Source organism: Canis lupus, chromosome 20 (assembly GCF_003254725.2).
Source record: "Canis lupus dingo isolate Sandy chromosome 20, ASM325472v2, whole genome shotgun sequence".
Taxonomy (NCBI): domain Eukaryota; kingdom Metazoa; phylum Chordata; class Mammalia; order Carnivora; family Canidae; genus Canis; species Canis lupus.
In genome coordinates, this window is record NC_064262.1 from 33793650 (window position 1) to 33818135 (window position 24486).

The window sequence follows — 24486 nt, forward strand, 5'->3', positions numbered from 1 at the left end:
CAATCCTTGGTGTTCTTTGGCTTATAGATACATCACTCCAGTTGCTCTGTCATTATACTGCCTTCTCCCTTTGTGTCTTTAAATCTTCTTTCTATAAGAACACCAGTGATTGGATTTAGGACACACTTTAATCTAGTATGACCTCATCCTAACTTGATTATATCTGCAAAGATCCTGTTTTCAAATAAGGTCACTTTCACAGGTTTAGGGGTAGAACCTCAATGTATCTTTTTAGGGGTATACATACAGTTCAACCCATGACACTACCTTAACCAAGTGGTAAGGATAATATTACTCTGATGTGATGTACCGAAAAGGACAAAACACTTCTGTTGTATTCTTGCCAAAAATGCATACTTTTTTTTTAAGATTTAAAAATCTTTTTTTTTTAAAGATTTATTTACTTTGAGAGAGCATGCACGTGTGAGTCGGGGGAAGGGCAGAGGGAGAGAGAGTATACTCAAACAGATTCCCCACTGAGCACACGGCTCTTTATCTCACCACCCCCAGGATTATGACCTGAGCGAAAAACAAGAGTTTGACACTTAACCGACTGAGCCACCCAAGTGCCCACAAAAATGCATAATCTTGATTTAATCATAAGAAAACCTCAGATCTAAGTAGAGAGACCTTCAGCAAAATCACTGACCAGTACTCTTCAAAAGTGTCAACTTTATGAAAGACAGACCAGACCAGGAAACTCACAGATTGTAGGAAACTACAGAGATGTGATGGTGAAATATAATGTGAGGTTCTGGATTGGATCCTGAAACAGAAAAGGGACATTAGTGGGAAAATTGGTGAAATCCTAGTAAATCCTTTAATAGTTTAATTAATAATCTTGTAGCAATGTTAGTACTGTAATTTTGATAAATGTACCATGGTTATGTAAGATGTTAACATCGAGAAGGTACAGAGTGCATGGGAACATTATGTACTATTCTTGCAATGCTTCTATAAACCTAAAATTATTTCAAGATCGATTTCTTTAAAAAAAAAAAAAAGAATGCACAGGGCGCCAAGGTGGCTCAGTCGGTTGAGCATCTGTCTTCAGCTCAGGTCATGAACCCAGGGTCCTGGAATCAAGCCCTGCTTCAGGGCTGTCTAGTCATCAGGGAGCCTGCTTCTCCCTCTCCTTCTGCCTGCCACTCTGCCTACTTATGCGCTCTCTCACTCTCTCTCTGTCAAATAATGGGTGAAATCTTTAAAAAATAATAAAAAAATAAAAAGAGAATGCACACATTGAGTTGATTAGGTAAATTCACCTGTTCTTAGGGGCAAAGGGGAGGAGAAATAATCTAGTAAAAACATATCAATTTGTAAGTTCAATTTTAGGCTCTGTTAATGGAAAGCTTGCTTTTCACAAGGCACTGTGCTATGTAGTCATTATCTTTGTATCTTGGATAGAATACTGTAGCTGAAGTATGTGTTCCAGGATCTGAACCCCTTCTCGCCTCTGCCACCTGAGATAGGTGACCTGTGTCACTACTGATGCTCGTTGAGTCTCAGCTTACTCATCTATAAAATGAGAATAATGATATTAGCTCTCTCATTGGATCTCATCTCTCATTGGAAGATGTCATAAGCAAATCTATACAAAGCAGTCAGCCCAGTACCTGACACAGATTGTAAACCCTTACAGAATTAAATGATAGCTGTTAGCCACAATTCCCACTACTGCATTATGAGAGAATTCCTTCCTTGTTTTTCAGTTGAAGAAACTGTGGGTAAGTAACTTGCTTGAGATCACCTAGCTAGAATGTATGGGAGCCAGGGATAGATGATAGATAGATAGATAGATAGATAGATAGATAGATAGATAGACGATAGATATTTTTAGTGAGGCTCATTTTTAGTCATTTATTTAGTAAAACATTAACTAGGAAGGAGAACCTGCAGGAATATCTTGTCTTTGAGGAACAAGATACAAAGCAGGCTGTCAGCTCCCCCAAAGGGGGAGGAGAGGAGCCACTTGAATTAAAGCTATAGCTTGGAAGAAACACAGACAAGTATAAAAGAACTGGTCAAGAAGTCAGTAAGAAACCCAGAAAGGGTGGGAAGGCTTTGGCAATAGGAGGTGTCAAAAGAAGTGAGAACACCATAATATTTGTGGTGACCTAGAAGTTTTGAGGGTGAGAATCTTGGGCATAAACCATAAGACACTGTAAACCAGCCTCTGGGCCCAAGGATGGGGGTGGTCAAGTCAAGTCAAGATAGTCATGGAGTCATGAGCTTTACATTGACTTGACTGAAGGGGGCAGAGTGGGATTGAGGCTCTGGCAAGGATGGGAGGGATTTGCCTTCTTAGGAGAAGATGGTGGTGGTGTAGGAATGGAGAGAAAAACATGAATTTGAGGAGGCAGACTTGGGGAAAGGAAAGCACACTCATAAAATAAATGCAAGAGAACAGAGGTCTTCCCTCACAGGGCAGTCTGACCTTGAATGGCTATTTTCTCTGTATGTTTCTGCATCCCAGAGTTGAACTCCACCAGATTATTTTATGTTGTGGAATCCAGTAATTGGCAGCGTGTTGATGGGTTTCTTCATGAGAGCAAATAAGAAAACAGTCCATAGAGTAGAGCAGACTTCAGGGAGTATGGCAGTTGATTGGTGCCTCTCCATGGGGTTAGAGGCATCTTTAAGTTTGAATGTTTCAAGGTAGCTCTCTCAGCTTTTGATTTCCCAGCCAGATAGACCCTTCTGTCTTCTAGTCTATGTTAGTGAAAAATTACTGAAATTCAGTAGTGAGATTTTTTTTTCATTTTGCTAGGTTTCTTCTAATTATGTTCAGTTCTAGATGTCTGTCATCTGTCTCTTTCAGTATCCTTTCTCACTAACAGCTGAAGTACAAATCTTGGATGGCATCTGTGTGCTCACTGATATATTTGCAAAATGTTTTTTTGTCCATTAAAATAAACCTTTGTATTATATAGTCTTTTGACTGTATACCACAGGCAGGACTTTGAGAGTTACCAATCTGTGATCAGCCTTGTTTCCTACACATCTCACTCCCTCTCCCTGTATATAACTATGAAGCAGATCCCAGGCATCCTATTATTTTACTTGTCCCTTATTTGTATACATCAATGGTCAGGGAAAGTTTGTGTCATGCTTGGGCTGATTGTTTGGAAAGTTAAGACACTAAAATGTAGGAGGTTAGGGTTTACTCACATAAAGATAAGTCAGATATCTCCCCTTGCTTATCAGGGGAGAACCCTGTATACCTGGCTCCAGAAAGACATACCTGGGGGAGTCTTTGGGTATGTCACAGCAGGAAAGCTGAGGATGAGGACCACTGACACAGGAAATGATCCCTATAAAAGCCAGGAGTAGTGTAGAGCAGTGGTCTACAAACTGTGGCCCATGAGCCAAATATAGCCCACTTCCTATGGTCTTCAAGCAAAGAATCGTTTCTATTTTTAATGGTTGAACAAAACAAAACAATAATATTTTGTGACGTGTAAAAACTCTATAGAATTCAGATTTTAGGGGATCCCTGGGTGGCTCAGCGGTTTAGCGCCTGCCTTTGGCCTAGGATGTGATCCTGGAGTCCTGGGATCAAGTCCTACATCGGGCTCCCTGCATCATGGAGCCTGCTTCTCCCTCTGCCTGTGTCTCTGCCTCTCTCTCTCTCTCTCATGACTAAATAAATAAAATCTTTAAAAAAAAAAAAGGAATTCAGATTTTAGTGTCTATAATGGAACATAATCACATTCATTTATTTACATACTGTTTAAGGCCGATGGCAGAGATGAGTAGTCATTACAGATGCCCACAAAGTCTAAAACATTTCCCGTCTGGCCCGTTACACAAAGCTGTAGGGCATGGGCTCTGGAGCCAGCCTGCCTAGGTTTAAGTCCTGGCCATCTTTTTTGAGTGATTTTAAGCACATTGCTCATCCTCTGCCTCAGTATCTCCATCTTTAAAATATGGATCATAATAGTATCTACCTTGCAGGAATATTTAGGAGGAATAAATTAGTAGATATCTATAAAGCATTGAGAGGAATCCCTGCACTAAATATGAGATGATTATTATTATTATTATTATTTCATAATGTGAGAGCTTCTAACCACTCTGAGATTGTAATTTCTGTTTAACATGAGGATGATGAAAGCCTCTTAGAGGGCTACTACGTGTTTCCAGCACACCTCCTCCCGCTACAGAGATGGAACCCTGCCTAAGGCTGCCCTGGTGTCTTCAAACATTTGAAAGACTTTTCTGACTCCATCAACTCATGAGCAGCAGCATCTGCTAGCACAGTTGATTCTCACCTCTCCCTTGTTCCTGGCCGGGTGTATAACAGCCAGGAGCAGTATTGCTTGCAGTAAAGTGGTCAGTCCTGCACTGATGAATGCATTTCTGGTCCCTCTTGAGCTGGGTTTGTGGCTGAGTGAAGGTGGTCTCATGGTAGCTACAAACATTATGAGGAAGACCCTCCTGTTGTTCCCCAGTGCCACTCTAGCTGGAAAAATGAAGTGCAAGGAGAATGAGTAATGATTGCCTATATGCCATGTCTATTAGAATGAAAGCATTTTTGAAGGAATACACATTTAAGCTAGATCATATTGATATGATAGACAATTTCTTACATGCATATAATCTGCTTTTGTTTTTACCTGTTGGGAGGTAAGAATGAGGAGAGGGAAAGAAAACCATTGTTTCCCCTATGGTAGGAGTATTAAAATCTGTTAATAAATTCTCACATTAGGGGCACCTGGGTGGCTGAGTTGGTTAGGCCTCTGCCTTTGGCTTGGGTTGTGATCCCAGGGTCCTGGGCTCAAGCCCTGCATCGGGCTCCCTGCTTGGTGGGGAGTCTGTTTCTCCCTTTCTCTCTGCCCCACACATATCCTTTTTCTCACTCTCTCTCCCCTGCTTATATTGTCTCTCTCTCTTTTTCTCCCCCCCAAAAAATAAAATCATTGAAAAATAAAAAATAAAATCTCATAGTAAGAATAAAATGGCAGAGTGCTTTATTCCCTTTCATTTGTTATTTAAGCGCAAGAGATGTATTAAATTGCCGTGCCAATTCATTTATGAAAATATGTAACCTCCATGCCTCTACATTGTCTCCTTCTCTTCCTGCCACCTCTCCCTTCTTTTTTTTTTTTCCTCCTTTCCTGGTCTTCTGAAAAGATAATGAGAAAACATTTGATAAAAGTCAATATTCATTCATTATAAAAATTCATAGCGAACAGCATAGAGTGGAACTTTTTCTACTTGATAAAGGGTAATCTCTTCCATGGTCTCAGCAAACACAGTCCATAATGATGAATTCTTCATAATAACCACTTTAGAATCAAGAATTACACTAATGTACCTGCTCTCTCAGCTTATAATCAATAATATATAGGTGGTCCTAACTAGTGCAATAAGACAAGAAAACCAAAAAACCTATAAGTCCTAGAAAAGATGAAACAAACTTTTCTTATTCAGACAATACTACCTAGACACAATACTCAATGCCTTTATTTTTTTTCTGTTTTTTAACCTTTTTAGTGAGATGCCCTCCTGCCCTCTCTTAAAATTGCATGGTAGGGGTGGTATCTATGCTTGAAACAGGATATCTTGTTTCTGGGTTTACCATTGACCTTATCCAGCTTGGACTGGCAGCTGAGTCATTGGACTAGGAAGCCTCTGCAGGTTGTATTTTGTCCTCTCTCTGTAAAGCCCGAAAGCATCCTTGGAATTACATTTGCTAGCTTTCTGTAGAGCTATTTAACTAGAATCTGGAAACATTTTCCCTGAGGGCTCTTTTTAGATAGCAGTAAAATGAAGCTGGAGACATACTGAGTAAATGGAAAAGAAAAATCAAATTAGGCCAAGAATTTTTTTAATCTCCTATTCTCACTGAAGCCCTCAAGGTGAACAGCATAATTCACACTCTGCTCTTGTGGGTCAGGCATAAAGCCTCCTTCATAGATCCAAGAACCTGTAAATGTTGTGGTCTTGAAATTGCACTTGCTTGCTTTGCTGGATCACAGCACTAAATCATGCAGCAGTGGTTCTGGCTCACTTGTTCATTACTTGGGAATGTCAGATTGCCAGAGAGCAGCCTGATGTTTACTTCTAAATGGGCAATGCCTTAAGAAAGTTTTTTTTTTTTTAAGATTTATTTATTTATTCATGAGAGACACAGACTGAGAGAGAGAAGCAGAGACACAGGCCGAGGGAGAAGTAGGCTCCTCGCAGGGAGCCCGATGTGAGACAAGACCCCGGATCCCGGGATCACAACCTGAGCTGAAGCAGGTGCCCAACTGGTGAGCCACCCAGGCATCCCAGGAAAGGAGTTTTAATTACAATTTCATGTAGTGCCACTGTACACAACCTGCAGAGGGGCATCTGCATTTTACATATATCTTTTAGCTGTGTAGGAAACACACATTGACTGGGTCATATAAAATGGGCAGCAAAGTCAGCAGAACCTTAGAAAAGATGACACAGCAAGTGGGACAGAACTGAATTGTCCCCCATCCTGCCTAGTGTGCAAAGCTCCCTGCCTCTTTTTAAAGCAAGAGACCCCTATTGGCATTTACCCTTCAGCTTCACCATTCTGATACAGAAGCTGTGATCCAGCACCTTTAATTGTTAAAAAAAAAAACAGAGATCTGAAGGAAAACAAACAAAAAAATCCAAAAAACAAACAACCAAAAAACTAGAGATCCAGAAGTCTCCAGGCTCTCAGGTGCCTGAGGATTATCTGAGACCAAGTTCAGCTGCCCCATGAAATCCCTCCTTTCCTCATTTGCTGCAGTGCAGTTTGTGCCACCAAAGGTGGTGATATCACAACTCTGGCATTTCAAGCCCAAAGCAGGAGCTATTTAGAGAAATTCAGTGGATGCTCAAGAGGGTGTGTGTGTGTGTGTGTGTTTAGTATGCTGGTGATGCAGCTCTGACGTAAAAAATATTTTAAAAATCCTCCTCTGGAAAAAAAAAAATCCTCTCTGGGCACAGATGCTCAGGAGCCAGGCATTGGACAGGGAGCATCCTGAAGGGCATAGTCACCTGGAGGCAGAAGAGCTATTGGATCTTTCTCTTCAGCACCTCAATAATAGTAACATGAAGTCTCTCATATTGATAGATTCATTCTTTCCATTTTGGAACTGAGCCTTCTCAGTGTTCGGAGAGATTCCTACTGTCTGTTCCGCTTAGCATGCCAAGAGGCTGGAGAGGTCCCCGGCAGCCCGGATTCATTCTGTGTCTTGGAAAAGTATTTCACTGCTTCGAGAAATCATGAAGTCAATCCTGGCAACATTATGGAATTGTTCTGTACTTTTTTTTCTTTAGTCTTTTAATTTTTCTATTTAAATGCCAGAAAGATTGGGTCTATTTCCAGGAGGGCTCTGATATCTGAGATTGGCAAGGACAAAAAATGACATGAGTTTCTCAGCAGAATTCCAAATTCAGGCAAGATTTTCCAAGCACCTACTATGTTCAAAACACCCTTCAGGGATGTCCTGGAGAATCTGAAGTTCTGGGTTAACCCTCAAAACTTTGAAAGCAATGGCTGAAAAAGAAAGATGAGCATCTTGAGGCTTCCTCTGGAAATGGTTGAGGTTCACCACAGCAACTGGCAAGTTTGGCTTTTTCCCATCAAAATTTGGTGTCTTCATGTGCTGTCCAGCATCTACTGCAGGTCAGATGGAGCTTAGGAAGGCAAGGGTAACTGTTCTCTTTGTCTTTGTAAAATGTTTTGTCTGTCATGTCCCTCTTTCCCACAGCCTGTTGTTTTTATATAATTTTCATTTGCAAAGACATCGGAATGGGTAGGCTCCCTCTCACCATCAACTTGGTTTGGGGTAACTTGCAGATTTACAAATATTTTACGTGTAAGTGATTCTCAAAACCTGTAGCTATAAATTACAAAAACAGATGCCCGTGGTAGGATTTTCTCTCTGTACTTTCTCTCTTGCTGGTTGTTATTTATAAATACTCATAGGTGTATTTCAAATATATTATAGATACAAAGATGCGTTTTAAATGGCCCAGTAATAGAAGAATTTTCTTAAAAAAATTTTTTTTTAGTGAACTAAAAAAACAAACATTCCACGTGCTTTAGAAAAACCATCGCATCAAAGAAATTTGGAGAGTGGCTTCAGGCAAGGTAGAGAAAAGGTTTTTAAAAAGATGAAACCAGAAGCTTCAAAAAACAACTCCCTGACAAGGTCATGGGATGGGAAATCTGAGGCAGCTTTTCTTTACAGGAGGCATTGGAGAGAATGATTCTAAGTGGAAGCTCCTGAATTAAAAGCTGGCAGATATTGGGGGTGAAGCATAGGGAGCAGACCCTACCCATTTGCTGTCTGATCAGAGGCTGCTTCTGTTGACACCCTGTGCCATTTCCCCTTCCCTTGCTCCTGAGCTAGGTCATCTCCACACAGCCGGAGTGAGACGGGGCACTGTTCACATTCCATAGATCAGTGTGCAGCCAGCAGCTTGTGGAGTGGGGCTGGACTGTAGGGCGGAGTTATGTTGTCTGTAATTAACCTTGACATTTTTCTTCCTTTTTTTTTTTCTTTAACCTTATAGGAGCCTAGTAATAAACGGGTCAAACCCCTTTCCAGAGTCACATCACTAGCAAACCTCATTCCACCCGTGAAGGCCACACCGTTAAAGCGCTTCAGCCAAACCCTACAGGTAAGAAGGACATGGTGGGCTTATGTTTGCAGGAAATCATGTTAGGCAGGAGGGGTCATTGCTGCTCTACCTAGAACCTCTGCTGAGATCTGAATCAATGCTTATTTCAGCAGAAGAGAGCATTGAGGGACCTGAAAGGAAGAAAGATGTGTTTCTAAGTTGTAAACTGGGGTCAGATGGAGTCCTTTGAGGGATGACTGGAGGAATCATTTCTGTTGGCTCTTTCCTCAGAATCCTGTACCCCTTTCATATGTACACTCACAGGTTTTGTCCTAAAACACCACGGGCCTCCTAAGAAAACCAGCATGTGATATAAGCTGGAGGGTAGGAGAACCTAGTGTTTAGACCAGGGTCTGCAGACTACAGCATGGGGAGAAAAATTCATCCTGCCCTATGTTTTCTTATGGCGCACAAGCTGCAAATGGTTTTTCCTTTTAAAATGACTGGGGGTAAAGTCAAAAGAACAATATTTCATGACACTTGAAAATTACATGAAGTTCAAATTTCAGTGTCCGTAAGTGAAAATTTGTTGGAGAAATCATGCTTAAATATTTGTGAACTGTATGTGGTTGCTTTTGCACTGCAAGGGCACAGTGGAGGAGTTGTGGCAGAGACCATACTGCACACAAGACCCAAAATATTTACTATCCGGCCCCTTTACAGAAAATGTTTGCTGACCTGACTTAGAAAAAGGCCCTGCAGTAGAACTACTTCAATTCTGACCTTGGCTCTGTCAGTCAAAGACTTGGTTACCTTGGGCAGGTGACTTAACATCTCTATGTCTTGCTTTTATTCCTAATGGGTAAATTGTGAGTGATGTCACCAGCTTCTTTAGAATAGAATCATACTACAGATTTATAAGATAGTTCATTTAAAGGGCTATATTGCTAACAGAACTATACTAAGCCCTTTGTTAGCAATCACTAATTTACTAATTAGTTAGCTAAGTAGTAAATATTAGCTATTATAATAATTCTTTGGTAAACAAGTGGCTGTAGTTGCTCTTAGACTCCCAGTAAAGTTTATATTTTAAGGTAAAAGTTAAGATTTGTCCAAGGCCTTGGACCAAATTCAATAATCATAAAAAATCCTCTTGCAGATGGAAGCCAACAAAAGCCATGCCATCAAAAGGCTTATCTTGTTTAGATGGGAAGTGGTCTTGAGTCTGCCATTTCTTATTTGTCCTGCATACTTTTACTTAGCAGTATTTTTATTGTGGCTTTCCAAGTTACTAAGAAAATTGTGGACCAGAACCCAAGGCATGTTCTATGCTATGAAAATCTATGATTTGAGAAGTATTTTAGATCTCCCTCACCCCCTCCTGCCATCACTTCCACACCATTCAGCCAACATTGCCATGATTCTGCATAGCCCAGGCTCTTCTCTCCATTTCCCCATGGAGCTCTCCTTCTCCAGGGCTTATTCCCTGCCCTGTCCATTGCTCTGTTAGCTCTCCTCAGTTTCTCCTGAAAAAAGACCTCATCACTGAATTAGCTATAGGTTTGGCCCTTTTTCTGTCAGTGCTTGGGCCTCTGGGCCCTTGCTTATCCCCTGATCCCCTCTGTGGGAGAATAGAGAAGAAAAAGAAATAAGGTTGTCTGGGGGAGCCGGATGAAGGGCTTTGAAGCTAGTGAAGAAAAATGTGTTTACCTTCTCTCCCTCGTGACCAGTCCCTCAGCCCTCTGGCCAAGTTCATCACAGGCTTCCCCTGGAAGATTCATCACCGCCCTTGTCCTGCACATCTGGTCTTTAGCTGAGTTCTGCTTTTTGAAAATTCTTTAGCCTGTCTACTGCCATTTCACCCTTTCCTTTCCATCCTAGTAGCTGAGGCTTGAGTTCATTCTATAGTTATTTCCTCCTTTGACGATGAGACCTCCATATTGCCAGCCATGTCTTCCCATTGGCTCTCCTAGGATAGTTGAACCTCTTCCCTAGGAAGGCCCTTACTCATTCTGTAAGCATTAGGTGGGCCCTCATCAAGTGCAAGGCTCTACATCCTGCCCTCACGTTGCTTACATTCCAGACAGAGTTGCCTTCTGGTAGATTCATGATCACATTTAGCCCTTAAATTGTCTTTTGTTTGGATGTGTAGTGTTTTGAACTAACATATAAAAATCCAAACAACTCATATAAGAATTTGGAGTTCCAGGGGCACTTGAGTGACTCAGTCAGTTGAGCATCCAACTATTAGTTTCGGCTCAGGTCATGATCTCAGGGTTGCAGGGTTGAGCCCCTTGTCGGGCTCTGTGCTGGACATGGAGCTTACTTGGGATTCTCTCTCTCCCTCTGCTTGTATATGTGATAGATAGATAGATAGATAGATAGATAGATAGATAGATAGATGATAGATAATAGATAGATAGATAGATAGATGATAGATAATAGATAGATAGATAGATAGATAGATAGATGATAGATAATAGATAGATAGATAGATAGATAGATAGATAGATAGATAGATAGATGATAGATAGATAGAGTCATTTTAAAAAGAAAAAAGAATTTAGAATTCGGACTTCTTTTAAAGAATTGAAAGGCTTGCCAGTTCTGGGCTTGTGTTGCCACATGGCAAAATGAGCTGGACCTGGGTAGCCAGCTAATTGTCACCTACAGATGTCCTCACCTCTCCCAATTGTCCTTTCAACACCTTAACTCACTGTCATCACTTTGCCTGGCCTGTAGACTCCACGTTTATCCCTAGGTCTAGGGACAACTTAATCTATCCCTCCTACCACAGCACAGACCTGACTGTATGTTGCTGTAAGATCCTCCATTGTCATACCTTCAAAACCTTTCCTTGGGCTTCCCAGGAAACCTTTATTTCTCTTCTCTCATCTCTGCCCTACACAGATCCTACACAGGGAAGCCTGCAGGGAATATCTGATCACCTTGAAAATTTGCATTGACCTAGAGAACTGGGACAGAAAGAAATCAAGCTATGTCTGAAATCCAACAGACTGAAGCCAAATAAGGATAATAAGGCTGAGAAAGCCAGACCCGAGGGAGGGATCTGACATGTGGAAATTGGTTTCTAAAACCTCAAAGATTTTTTTTGGCAAAATAATTTTTTAATTTACTTTCTTCAAATGTCATGATAAATAGCTAATTCCAGGCTCCATTTATGGGACAGAAACAACCCGGCAGAAGCAGAATGGCTCTTCATAATGGTTATACATATGGACACAGAGAGAACTTGAGCAGCATCCTTATGTTGAGAATGTGTCCTTGAGGGGGTCAGTGAATGGAAATATGACCCTGTGCAGAGTTAGACAGCCATGTTTACAGGATGATCAGCAAAACCCAGAGAATGCTTTCTTGCCTCCCAAATATATCTCCCTGTTGGTCACCTTGGTGCATGCAATGCATGTTTTGCAAAATGATTTCCAGCTTGCATCCCAGTAACTACTCCATGACTTTATTGCTTCCCCCTGCAGCTAGAACAGGATAGAGTGCTAATATGATCTGAGGAGCAGAGAGGAGGAGGGGAAGCAGGAGGCCCCAAAGAGATACTTGGAGGGCCATCTTCACATCCTCTTCCATTTTGTGTACAGTGATTTTGGTGCCTGTTCTAAAAGGGGAGGAACAGGGGCACCTGGGTGGCTCGGCTCAGTGGTTGAGCATCTGCCTTTGGCTCAGGTTGTGATCTTCGGGGGTCCCAGGATTGAGTTCCACATCAGGCTCCCCGTGGGGAGCCTGCTTCTCCCTCTGCCTATGTCTCTGCCTCCCTCTGTGTGTCTCTCGTGAATAAATAAGTAAAATCTTAAAAAAAAAAATTTAAATAAAAAATAAATAAAAGGGGAAGAACAAAGAACAAAGAGAGTAGGGAAGGGGCTGCCCCAAACCTCTCGGCATGCGTTCTTTACTCATAGGTGCTTATTATATATGCCTCTTCTACTTCTAAAAACAACTCGAGGCTATAATTGAGCAGCTTGGTTCCCTGCCACAGTATTCCATGTCCCTGCTGCCTGGACTCACAGAGACATATATATCCCTTTCAGCGTCCAGTTATGTCGAGGTTGTATTCCTTTTATTATAGAAGAAGAGATGAGTTAGGCCCAAACACCCAAACACAATCAATAATGGAGCACTTAGCAGTCCTTCCTCTGGCTCCTCAGGAGGCCACAGGGTAGGCCAAGAGGATATCAGAATAGCTTGGGGCTAGCAGCTTTTCCAAAGAGGTTAAAACCCCAGCCACAAATGTGAGTGATCCTTGCGGCAACCCTTCACCCAAGACACTGCAGGACTTGTCTCTTGCCTCCCCTGTGCCCCATATAGACTGGGGGCTCAGGCTTCAGCACAAAGACAGCATTTGTAGAAGTTGGAGAGGAACAGCCAGCCGTCTGCCTGGCTTTGTGTCTGTGTCTGACCAGGAAGTTAGTGCTGCTGATAGACGGGAGCACAGATGTCTGCATCCCTGTGGGCCTGAAAATCTCCTCACTGGCCTGCCTGAGAGGAAAATGCAGCCCAGCTCTGAAAGGGGCCTGCGTGCACCCCTCCTGGCAGTGAAGACAGCGGGCTGGCCGTGGGCGTGTCGCTGAGCCCTGCCTCTCCCACCATGGCTCCGCACAGCTGGTAGACGCATTTGAGCTGGGGCCAGGGCGTGCTATGGAATGCTGTGTTCACAGCACTGTGGTGGAGCCCTGTGTCCTCTCTGAACACAAGCTTCATTTCTTTTCCATTATAAAAGCATGCGTTCATTATGGAAAAATACAAAAAAAGGAGAAAGAGAAAAGATTCCACTGCAAAACAACCCGTTAATATTTTAATAACTTCCTTCCAGTGTTATTCTAAGTATATCTACACTTACATACTCTGAGGCTCATTTGAGGTTACTTACGGTGTACCCAGTCTTATCTTTGTGTAATCTGTTCACTCTTGGATTGAAATCTCCCATGGGGACCCTGCATGGTCAGTTTCTCTTGGCGTTTCTATTGGTCTTGGCCTAACATATTTCCAAGCTACACAGTTAGGTATGTAAAGGTTCCTCTTCGTCATTGTTACAGCCTCTTGGGGGAATTGTACCTTTCATGAAGGTTCAATAGCCCTCTTTATTTCTTTTAATGCTTTTTGTCGAGTTATGTCTTTCTCTCTCTCTCTCTCTCTCTCTCTCTCTTTTTTTTTGTATTTGCATTTTGTCTGGTTTCTTCCATCTCTTTTATTTGTATCCTCTCTTTGTCAGTTAGCTGGATCAGGATTTTGTTATGGCTTAAGACAAGTATGATATCACTTTTTCAAGTTATTCTTGGAAAATGTGATCTTCATGGACCAAATATATATTATTCCAATGTGGTGATGTGACTTATTTTGCATAACCCGTCTCCTATTAATGGATATTTAGGCTGTGAATATTTTTTATATTGTCAAACAACTCTGTATTAAGACATTTGTCCTATTTTTTAAAGTGCCTTCTAATTATGCTTTCTTTTGATTATAGAACATCTTTTTAAGATTGAAAAATATAGAGAAACATAGAAAAGGGAGTAAAAGTCACTTGCAATCCCTTCTACCCATCACTGAAAATCTCATATTAACATTTAGGTGTGCACTCAGACAATCTTTTCTTTTACAATATACCTGCGTGTGTTTTTTTAAACAAAATCATAATCATATATACATATGTATATAGTACATATATATGCTATCTTTTAACATGTTTTTGTCTTAACAGTGTCAAATAACCTTACAGTAGAATACACTTTCATATGATTAAGTATTTTTCACCAAAAAAAAGTATTTTTCACAAACCCAATCCTTAATGAATTCATATAATATTTCATCAAAAAGATATACCAGGTATTGATTATTCACTCTTCTTTGGTTGAACATCTATCTCCATTTTTCTACCATTATAGATGACACTGCTTTAAACATCCTAATCACAAATCTTATGTGTGTTTACATTCCTTCCTTTCCTTAGATGATATTCCCAGAAGTGAAATTCTGATCAAGAGATGTAAATTCAAGGCATCTGATGTCTCTAGAGCCAGGCCTCTCTTCCTGGTGTGTACCTGTCTTGGGCAAAATTGCTCCTTGGTGTTCACACATCCTAATTCTAGACTCATAGTCACATTTTCCCCTCTCTTTTGCCACAGTTTTTCCCACTGCTGTGACATCTTCACAGGATGGCCCTTCCAGGGGGCCCCTTGACTTTCCACAAAGAACAAAGTCTTTCTTTTCTTTGTATCCCTAGTACTACATGTGACTTGGGATATGCTCAAAAATTGGCCATTAGTGTTATTATTGTGTTTATTACTAGAAAAGTTGGCCATTGCTCTTCCTAGGGGCTCTCCAGGACAGGTATTGGGTGCCCACCTAGTAATGTTGTATAATAACTGGGTTACTTCACAACAGAATATCAGCCCTCTCACACTTGTATCCCCTCAGGGAGGATTATTGTGGCTTAGGAAGGGTTTCTGGTAACCACAATCTCTCATTGCTCCATTCCTGGGCCCTTAGATCTACAAAGTATTTCATTTTACCCAGATGCAGCAGAAAACGGGATATATTAATGTTCCCCATTTATTATTCATTATATCTACTGTGTTATTTGTTCTGCTCTAGACCTATTGGGAGAAGTAATCAGTATGCAAAAGGAGACAGGGCCTACTCTTGAGTAGGATAAAATCTACTTGTTAAACTTGTCTAAGATATGTCAGCAACTAAAAAAAAAAAAAAAAAGGAAATTTAAAACCATTATATCCCAATTAATAATATGTACCCATTGTAATATATGGATAGGAAACTAGGAATATCATCAAATTCTTAATAGTGGTTATCTCTTGGGAATACAAGTATAAGAGACTGATACCTCTTTTGTTTTCTTTCTAATGTTCTCCTTTTATTTCCTACTACATAAGAATTACAAATCAGTAGAGAATGAATAAACAGGCTGGATCTATTGACTTTTATTTTTTACATTATATATTCCTACCATGCTTGGACTTTTTAAATAATTGTATTATCTTGACCACCAAATGTATACGATTTTAAAATTTTATATAATAAAATATACTAGAGAGAGGGAGCCTAGTAATGGCTGAGTTGTGGGAATTGGGGGGACAGGTAAAGGAAGGCTCCCTGGCAAGGGCAGAAGGATTTGTGTTGGGCCTGGAACAGCTCAGAGCTGATAAGGAGAAGGGAAGGGGAGGGTGTTTCAGGTTTGAGGAAGGAGCACGAGAAGGCTGATGCTTTCTAATTTGAGAAATAAGTAGAAGAGTCCCCGAGCACATGTGCTTAATTCCCATGTGCTCAAAACCTGATTTTCTTCTCCAAGGATCTCAAGCTTAGTCTCTTGTTCCCAGGTCATACACTTTCTATAATTGACAAAAAGTCTTTGATCGTAAGTTATCTGGCAGATATGGAAATAAGCTTGGTGTGTGTGTGTGTGTGTGTGTGTGTGTGTGTGTAAGCAACCAGAAATCATAGTGCCTTGCCGTCTGGAAGGTAGGGATGTAGCTAAGAAGTGACCTGTTTTCCACTCAAGAGGAACCCCTTACTTTCTGTGGATCTTTACTATCTCTGGTAGACCACCATCATAGTTGACTATTAAAATTTAAAGCTTGTCTTTTTTTATTTAATAATAACAACTTCCAGGAGTTGAGCATTTACAATGAGCCAAGTTCTGTGAGAAGTACTTTACATTTGTGGCTTCATTTCATCTTTTCCATAACAACCCAAGGTAGGATTTAGCACCACTTTGTAGGCGAGGAACCTGAAGATTAAAAAATGTGCCCTGTGTCACGCAGCCAGTAAATACTGGAGCTGGGATCCTACAGGGTTTTCACGGTGCCTCTCATGGAGTCAGCTTCTGCAAATAAGTCAGCTGGTTGAAAGAAAGCCTGTAGTTTGCTAGGATATATAAATGATGGCCAGACTTTTGGTCTGGAGCATCACACTTCACTGTTGTTCTTTACTCCTTGTTTGCCTGTGTGGCAAAGAGAGTCGTCATTTCCATTTCAGCTAATAGAATATTGTATCATTAACATTATTGTGCAAAAGCCGTTTTATGGTGCCAAATGAAGAGGGTGGGCTGCTGTCCCAAGCCTCTGGAAGGTTCCTAATTTTTGGTTTGCACTAAGAAAATTGTACAATATTTTTCCTACACCTCAACCAAATATTTTCTCTGGCTTTTCATTCATTCTACTCAGAATCTCTCTCAGCTACAGAAAGACATCTCCTTGCCCTGGGTCTATGGAGTTTGATTTTTTTTTTTATTGTGATTGGATCGGGTGCCTTTTTACCATGTTTTCAATGTACATTAATCTGAACCAAATCCAAATAGGATTTTATGTTTACAGTACCACTTCAAACTCTGTGTTCATGGTCTTGCACATTTGTCTACTGATTTCTTTTTTTCTTAGTTAATATCTCTTATGGAAAATACATGTAGAGAAGTATGGAAATGAAAATAAAAACATTCATAGCCCACCATCTGGGGGTAACATCTATTAACATGTATTTTAAATAGGGATCTTCCTTTCCTAAACTCTACATGGAAGACTTTCCCATTATCATTAAGCTTTTCTTAAAAGAATGTTTTTAGCAAATATATAATGTTCCATTTTATGATTACACTGTAATTTATTTAACTATTCCCTATTGGTCACTTTAGGCTGTTTCTAGATCTGCTCTATAACAGCACTGCTGAAGGGTTTCTCCTCCTATCAGTTATCCTAATGGAAATCTCCAAGGATCCATTTGGTCCAAGTTTTCAAAGATATGTCTGCTGTTAGCTAATGAATGAAAACATATAAACCAGCATTAATGGTGGCAGTGCAGCCAATTATAACAGTGAGAGGTAACATCCATTGCCTTTTGCCCACATATCAGGCACTGGCTAAGGCTTTGACATATTTTGTCTTATGTAATCCTTACTGCAATGTTGTGAGGTACTCATTACTGTGCCCTTTTACAAATAAGGAAACTAAGGGAGTCCCCAGGTGGCTTAGTTGGTTAAGTGTCTGACTCTTGGTTTCAGCTAGGATCATGATCATTGGGGTCCTGAGATCAAGACCTGTGTCTCTGCCCCTCCCCCCTGCTCCTGTGCATGTGCTCTCTAAATACATACATACATACATACATACATACATACATACATAAGTCCTTTTTTAAAAAAGACCCACACAGATAAGAAAACTGAAATCCAGAGAAATTAACCTCCCCAAGGTCCCTTAGGACTGAGATGACTTCAAGCCATGTCTGTTTTACTCTAAAGCCTGTATTCTTCTTTTTTTTTATTACTTTTTGTAGTTTTTTTATTCAAGTTCAATTTGCCAACATATAGTATAACACCCAAGTGCCCCCCTCAGTGCCTGTCACCCAGTCCCCCATCCCCCCACCCACCTCTCTTTCCACCACCCCTTGTTCATTTCCCAGAGTTAGGAGTCTCTTATGTTCTGTTGCCCTCACTGATATTTCCCACTCACTTTCTCTCCTTTCACCTATCATCCCTTTCACTGTTTTTTATTTATATTCCCCAAATGAATGAAACCATATAATGTTCGTCCTTCTCCGATTGACTTACTTCACTCAGCATAATACCCTCCAGGGTATTATGAAGGGTATAATACCCTTCAACCCACCACGTTGAAGCAAATGCTGGGTATTCATTGTTTCTAATGGCTGAGTAATATTCCATGTATACATATATAATATTCTATGTCTACATAGACCACATCTTCCTTATCCATTCATCTTTCAATAGATGCCGAGGCTCCTGCCACAGTTTGGCTATTGTGGACATTGCTGTAAAGCCTGTATTCTTAACCCAAATCCGTGTTTTACAGTGAAAAGACTAGACTCAGTTCCTATTGCAACACTTACCTTAGGCCAGTCACTAAATCTCCTGATGCTCAGATTTCTCATCTATTAAAAAGAGCAAAAATGCAAAAACCTGTCCAGTTGCCTCTCCCAAGACTAGCATGAGGGTCAAAAGTAATGAAAGCCACAGAACTGAGAAGTGTCCTTTCTCAGTTTAAGTTAATTGCTCTAATCAAGCCTTACATAGGAGACTCCTTCAAGATGCTCTTCAAGAACATTTTCCAATCCTAGCCATAATTACTGTACATTTTGGTTTAACCCGTTGTAGTAGGTAGCAACATAGAAACCCATTTCCCTCTGACAGTCCCACCCTAGCCTCCAGTCCATGTAATAATAAACCATCTGCTACAAAATAGCAATGATAAGTTTAGAGAATTTCCCTAGCTTAAATTCTCTTTATTGGAGCGTGTTATCTTTAGCTGTAGAGACCTTCTGTTTTTGGAAAAGGGCAAGGGAGCACCCTGCTGAACAGTCGGCATTAACAAATTAAATCTGTTCCATCATGCCTCACCTGCTGGGTTTACATTTCCTCTGACACATGTAAAGGGTCCCTCTTTTCCCACCTGACAGACAGTCCCCTTTGCACATGCAGCATCTTTTCCACATACCCTGCTCAGGCATAAACACGAGCACCCATTTCCTAAATCTGCATTATCTGTGTCTGATATTACTATTGTTATTTTAGCTGCCAGTAATTATGAGCTTTAGATTTTTGACTCATTTGCTAAGCTGGATTCCCTCATGGAAACTCTTGCTTGTCCTGGAACATTTTTCATTCCCCACACCCAGAGGGATCTCTGTACATGTGTCTGTTTTTATGCCATACCTCCCAAGGTTGGGTCTCTCCTAGTCATCATGGACTGGTGTTTCTCACCCCAAGGGCATTCAGCTGTGGAGGTGTGTTGATTGTCACAACTAGGATAGAGACACTACTAGCATCTAAGGGTTAGTGATAGGATGCTGCTAAACATCCTACCAAATACAGGACAGCCCCTCACAACAAAGAATTTTCTGGTCCAAAGTATTACTGGTGGCAAGGTTTGGAATCCCTGTCATGGACTGAGAAGTAGCCTGAAAGTCATTTATTTGGCACACGTACCCTACCATACTTGGAATCTTGCACTCAGGGAAGCAGGGCAGGATATCGGTTAACATTGTGAACAGGGGCCTGGTTGGGATGGGGGTGGACTCAAATAGACCAGATCTTTATTGCCATTCTGAGTTCATTATTGACCTGGGTTTAAATTCTGGAGCATCAATCATTAGCCACACAACCTTTAGCAAAGTATTACCCTTTCTGAGCCTCTGGTTTCCTCATCTGTAAAACGGGATAGCAATCCTTACTTCTTGTTTATACAAGGTTCTAAAGCTCCCCTCCACATGCCCAGCACATACCAGCATGCCATTCGTTCATTAAGCAAAATTGTTGAGGTCCTATGTGTCAGTTGCTAATAAGTCCATCAGTGAACAAAACAGATAGATATCCTTGCCTTCAAGGAGCTTACCTTCAGTTGGGAGGAAACAGACATGTCAGAAACCAGTAAATGAATCACACAGCACATGGTGAAAATAGAGAAAAATGAGGCAGGAGAAGGGGGATCGGCACTGGAAGGGACATGGCTGATCTCTTCCCTCAAGAGGCATCCTTTTCTTTGGGTGCCAGGTCCAATCCTCTCATCTAATTGTGCCCAGTTGTACTAAGGATTGGTAGAGGTATAGGTCATGGTGTATAGTCTTGAATACCTGCCCATGGCTTGAGCCTGGTTGGCTGTGAACCATCCCCAGGGCTGGCCAGCTGCTGACCTCACACCTGATCGGCATTCTTTATTGCTTCTCTGGAATTCTTTTCAACATCCTTCCCTTTATAAGTGGAGTTAAAAATCGCAAGATGTTTCTTTTAATCTACCTAACTAAAGGTATGAATCTGAAGTTTGATCGGTCAAAGAGCCACTCAGTCATTATTCCCTTTGCTTACCTAGATTTATTTTATATATATATATATTTTTTTTTTAATTGAAGTTCAATTTGCCAACATATAGTATAACATTCACTGCTCATCATGTCAAGTGCCCTCCTCAGTGCCCATCACCTAGATTTAAACTCTTAGAAGCCTGGTACCTGTCTCACTGAAACCACCCTGCAATCCATGATTTGCATATAAGTAGTAGGTATACAGCCTTCATGATAGAAAGAGCTCAGGTTTTGGAGCAAAAGAGATGTGGTTTTGAATCCTACCTGAGTAAGTACCTTAGCCTCTCTGAACCTCAGTTTCCTCATCAGTAAAATGGGAATAAGCCCCCACCTTGAGGGTGATTGTGAGAGAATTCATCAGAAGTGGGCAGGCACATAAAGGGACCTCTCTGATATATGTGGTGAACTTTGCCTAGTCTCTTATCCCTTTGTTCCCAAGTTCAGCACTCACTAAGAAAACACAAAACAAGGAATTCTTAACATTAGAGCTCACCTAGTGTAGCTCATCTCTCCCTCCCCCCAAACTGCAACAGAAGAATATCTCTAGCCCTCTGGGAAGTTTTTCAAGAAATACATAAAAATATGCCCAGTCTTACATTCAAAACATGAAACTGAAGTTAAGGTATACAATTGACCCTTGAACAATGCAGGGTTAGGGACACCAACACCCCCCACTCTGCGGTGAGTTGAAAATCCATATGTAACTTTTGACTCACCCATTACTTAACTTCTTAATAGCCTGCTATTGACCGGAAGCCTTACCAATAACATAAACACAATTGGCACATATTTTGTATTTATAAGTATTATGTACTGTATTCTTACAATAAAGTAAGCTGACAAAAAGAAAATGTTATTAAAATCACAAGGAAGAGAAAATACATTTACAGTCCTCTGCCATATTTGTTGAAAAAAATCTGCATGTGAATGGACCCTCAAAGTTCAAACTCATGTTGTTTAAGGATAAGCTGTAGTTGTTTTCCCTATTAGATTAATAATAATATGCTATTGATGAGAGTATGGAAAAAGATAATTCATATACCTTTCTGGGGGGTGATAAAGTTTGAAACAGACTGTCTGGATGTCAATTTGGCAAATTTGGCAATGCATGTCAAATGCTAAAATGTTGATATTTTTTAGACCAAGGAATTTTACTTAAGGAATTGCCTTATAAAAATAGCACAAATACATAAAGGATGTTCACTGAAGCACTTTTTGAAATAGCCAGACACTGGAAACGATTTTAATGTCCATCAGTGGGAGGTTGATTAAATCCATGTGGTCCATCTGGACCATGGGATCCTAACTCCGCACTCATTAAAGAGAAAGAGTGATTTGGGGATGATGGAAATGTTTTGGAACTACACAGAGCTGGTAGTTCTGTAAATGTACTAAAGGCCACTGAATTGTTCACAAAAATGGTTAATTTATGTTATGTGAAATTTACCCCCATAAATTATTATATTTTTAGAAGAATGAGTCTTATATGCTAATAGGGAGAGACATACTGTTGAGTAAGAAGAGAAAACATTCTGTTTTCAGTGATTGTTGGCAAATGCATTTAAAAGGTTTGGGAAGATCTAAAACAGACTTACTAGCAGTCACTTCTAGAAAGTAGACTTGGGAAAATGAGGTGGTTTGTACTTGATTTTATATACTTTTGTAATGTACGAGAGTTTTTTATACTTTTGTAACGTATGAAAATTTAAAGTTAGCATAAATTACTTGCAAACTGGTTGTGGAAGGGGGGGAATTTGAAGCTGGTCAGGGGTTGAAACTGTTACAAGGTGGGCAATTGATTCTCTCCAGTGAAAGTGGAAAATGTCTTTCACTTTGAATCTTGTTTTTGTGTTTTCCTCTCTTTCTGCTCTTTAATTCTCGCCCTGGCTGTATTCAGAACCGAAAGCTGAGATCAGTGAGTAACCTGATGACTCACTTTGCTTGTTTTGACCTTTCCGTGCCTGTGGCTAATTGATTCTGAGTGCTGAGGATCTGCAAGCATTAGTCTGGTCACTGTTTATAAGGGCTTGTTTTCAAGAGATCACAAGGATTTGCAAGATACCATTAGTAAACCGCGTATTTGGTGCAAGTCCTTTCTTGACCAACATCAGGGGCTAGTCCAATGATCATGAGCTCACTAATGAGCCCAGGGGCTCATGGATGCCTGTGCCAGCCTGAGGAACTCTTGTTGCTACTTGCATAACAGCTAACTTCCTGCTTCTAAAAGGTTGCAATAATACCTTGAAGCCCTTTGGAAGTTTCTTTTTACATTTTTCATTTATTCACTTTTTTCTTGAATTATAAAAATTTGTAAACTAAGATAAAAAATCACTTATGATGTCATCAGGTAAAAACAGAATTTTGTGGTGTTCTTTTTATATCTTTACTCATGTGCTAAACAGCATTCATGTACAAATTTTAGTTCTGATTTTAACTTACATAAAATGGACTTTTAGCTGTTAAAATGGTCTCAGAATTGTCTAATTGGCTACATAATATACCATCAAGCAGATGAATTATAATTTATTTAATAATGCCTTTATGTTGAATAGCTCTCTTAGAATTTTCTTTGCTTTCTTAAATTTTGTTGTTGAATCTCAAAACATTTGGAAGCTGCCTTAAAATATCTTAGTGATGACAGCTCATATGTCACATGCAACATCAGTTCTTCCCTCAGGAAGTTTATAGGTCAGAGCAGGTGACCAATAATTGTAATAAAATGTGGTCATTTCTACATCAGAGATATATCCAAATTGCTCCAGGAAAGTGGTAAAGGCTTCTTAGAGGAGGAGTTTGAGTTATATCCTGAGGACACGTAGGAGTTAGCCAGTTAATAAATGAAAGAAAAGCATCCCAGGAAAGGAAGACTGCTTGAAGGAAGCACAGAGGGATGGCAAAGCATGATGCATTTAGGAAATGGCAGATTGCCTAGAAGGACCAGAGAACAGAGGGCTCATGGGTGAGTGGCAGGAGGTGATTCTAGGTCTATAGACTGTGGTCAGATTACAAGAGGTCTTCTCTGCCAAACTGAGGAGTTAAAACTTCTGAAGTTTTAGCTAAACAAGAATGTGGTTTTGAGCACAGCAACACCTTATTGCTTTGGCAAAGTTCCCAGTAAGAGTGCTGAAATCTTCTAGGATGAAAGCTGAAGATGATGCACTTAGCTTTCTTCTTGATCATTTGTATTTGTCATAAGAAGGTGCCATGATAGCATGTTTCACATAGCCATAAGGGTAGACTTTGGGTAGTCACACCACCCAAAAGACTATCAGGGCTTCTTTGAAAAATAAGAAAATATCTCAGGGATAGGCATCATTTGCTGCCAAGGTGGTATTTAATATACGTATTAGTTGATCTTTTTCAAATTGATAGAATCCCAACTGAGATTAATGTAAAGAGAAGCGTGAATGCATTAGCCGCTTAATCTAAGAAGGGCTCTTCCTGGCTTCATGCACAGTGGGTCCCAGGGGTTTAAATAGTGTAGGTAAAGCTTGCTCCCTCCCTCCATAGGTCTTTTTCCCTCTATCCTTTATTGTGTGTCCTTTTTTTTTTTCCTCAATAGCAAATAGACTTACCTGCCTGGCCAGAGAGTTACTACAAGAAATTCCTGCTTATTTTATCTCTCAAGTTCACAATACTAAAGGGATAAAGACCCTTCCACTCTTTCTCCCATGAACCACTTAGCAAATTTTAGAAAATCAGGTGCCTCTCCTTGAACCAGGGTGGAGGACTACTCTGACCGGTCTTGTCTGGGGTATCCCACCCAAACTGTGCACCAAGTGGGATAACCAAGGGTAGCGGGCTTCTGTTCCTTGATTGAGGACAAAAGTAGGAGTACTGGTCAGATGTAAAACACCCACTGCTGTTAACCATTGTTCTTCTGAAGAAGGGAGGTGTCCACTAGAAAAAAGTGGATGTGGCTTCTCTGAGAGCTGCCTTTGTTTCTGTGCTGTGTCCAGGTCTCACAGAATGGATACTCCCAGTATATGTGTGAACGCAGCCCCCTTTGCTCAATTTCCCTTAGCACGTAGGCTCAAGAAAATGCCCTATTTCCCAAAA

General features: G+C 40.5%; 1 protein-coding gene across 6 annotated transcripts in view; it reads left to right on the forward strand.

Moving 5' to 3' along the window:
- ARHGEF3 (Rho guanine nucleotide exchange factor 3) overlaps positions 1 to 24486 on the forward strand; it is a 304915-nt gene that overhangs the window by 252642 nt on the left and 27787 nt on the right. For all 6 annotated transcript variants that reach the window (XM_025456268.3, XM_025456267.2, XM_049097492.1 and 3 more), the window contains one exon: positions 8530 to 8637. In XM_025456268.3, the coding sequence (XP_025312053.1) occupies positions 8530 to 8637 (108 nt within the window). The remainder of the gene's footprint in view (positions 1 to 8529; positions 8638 to 24486) is intronic.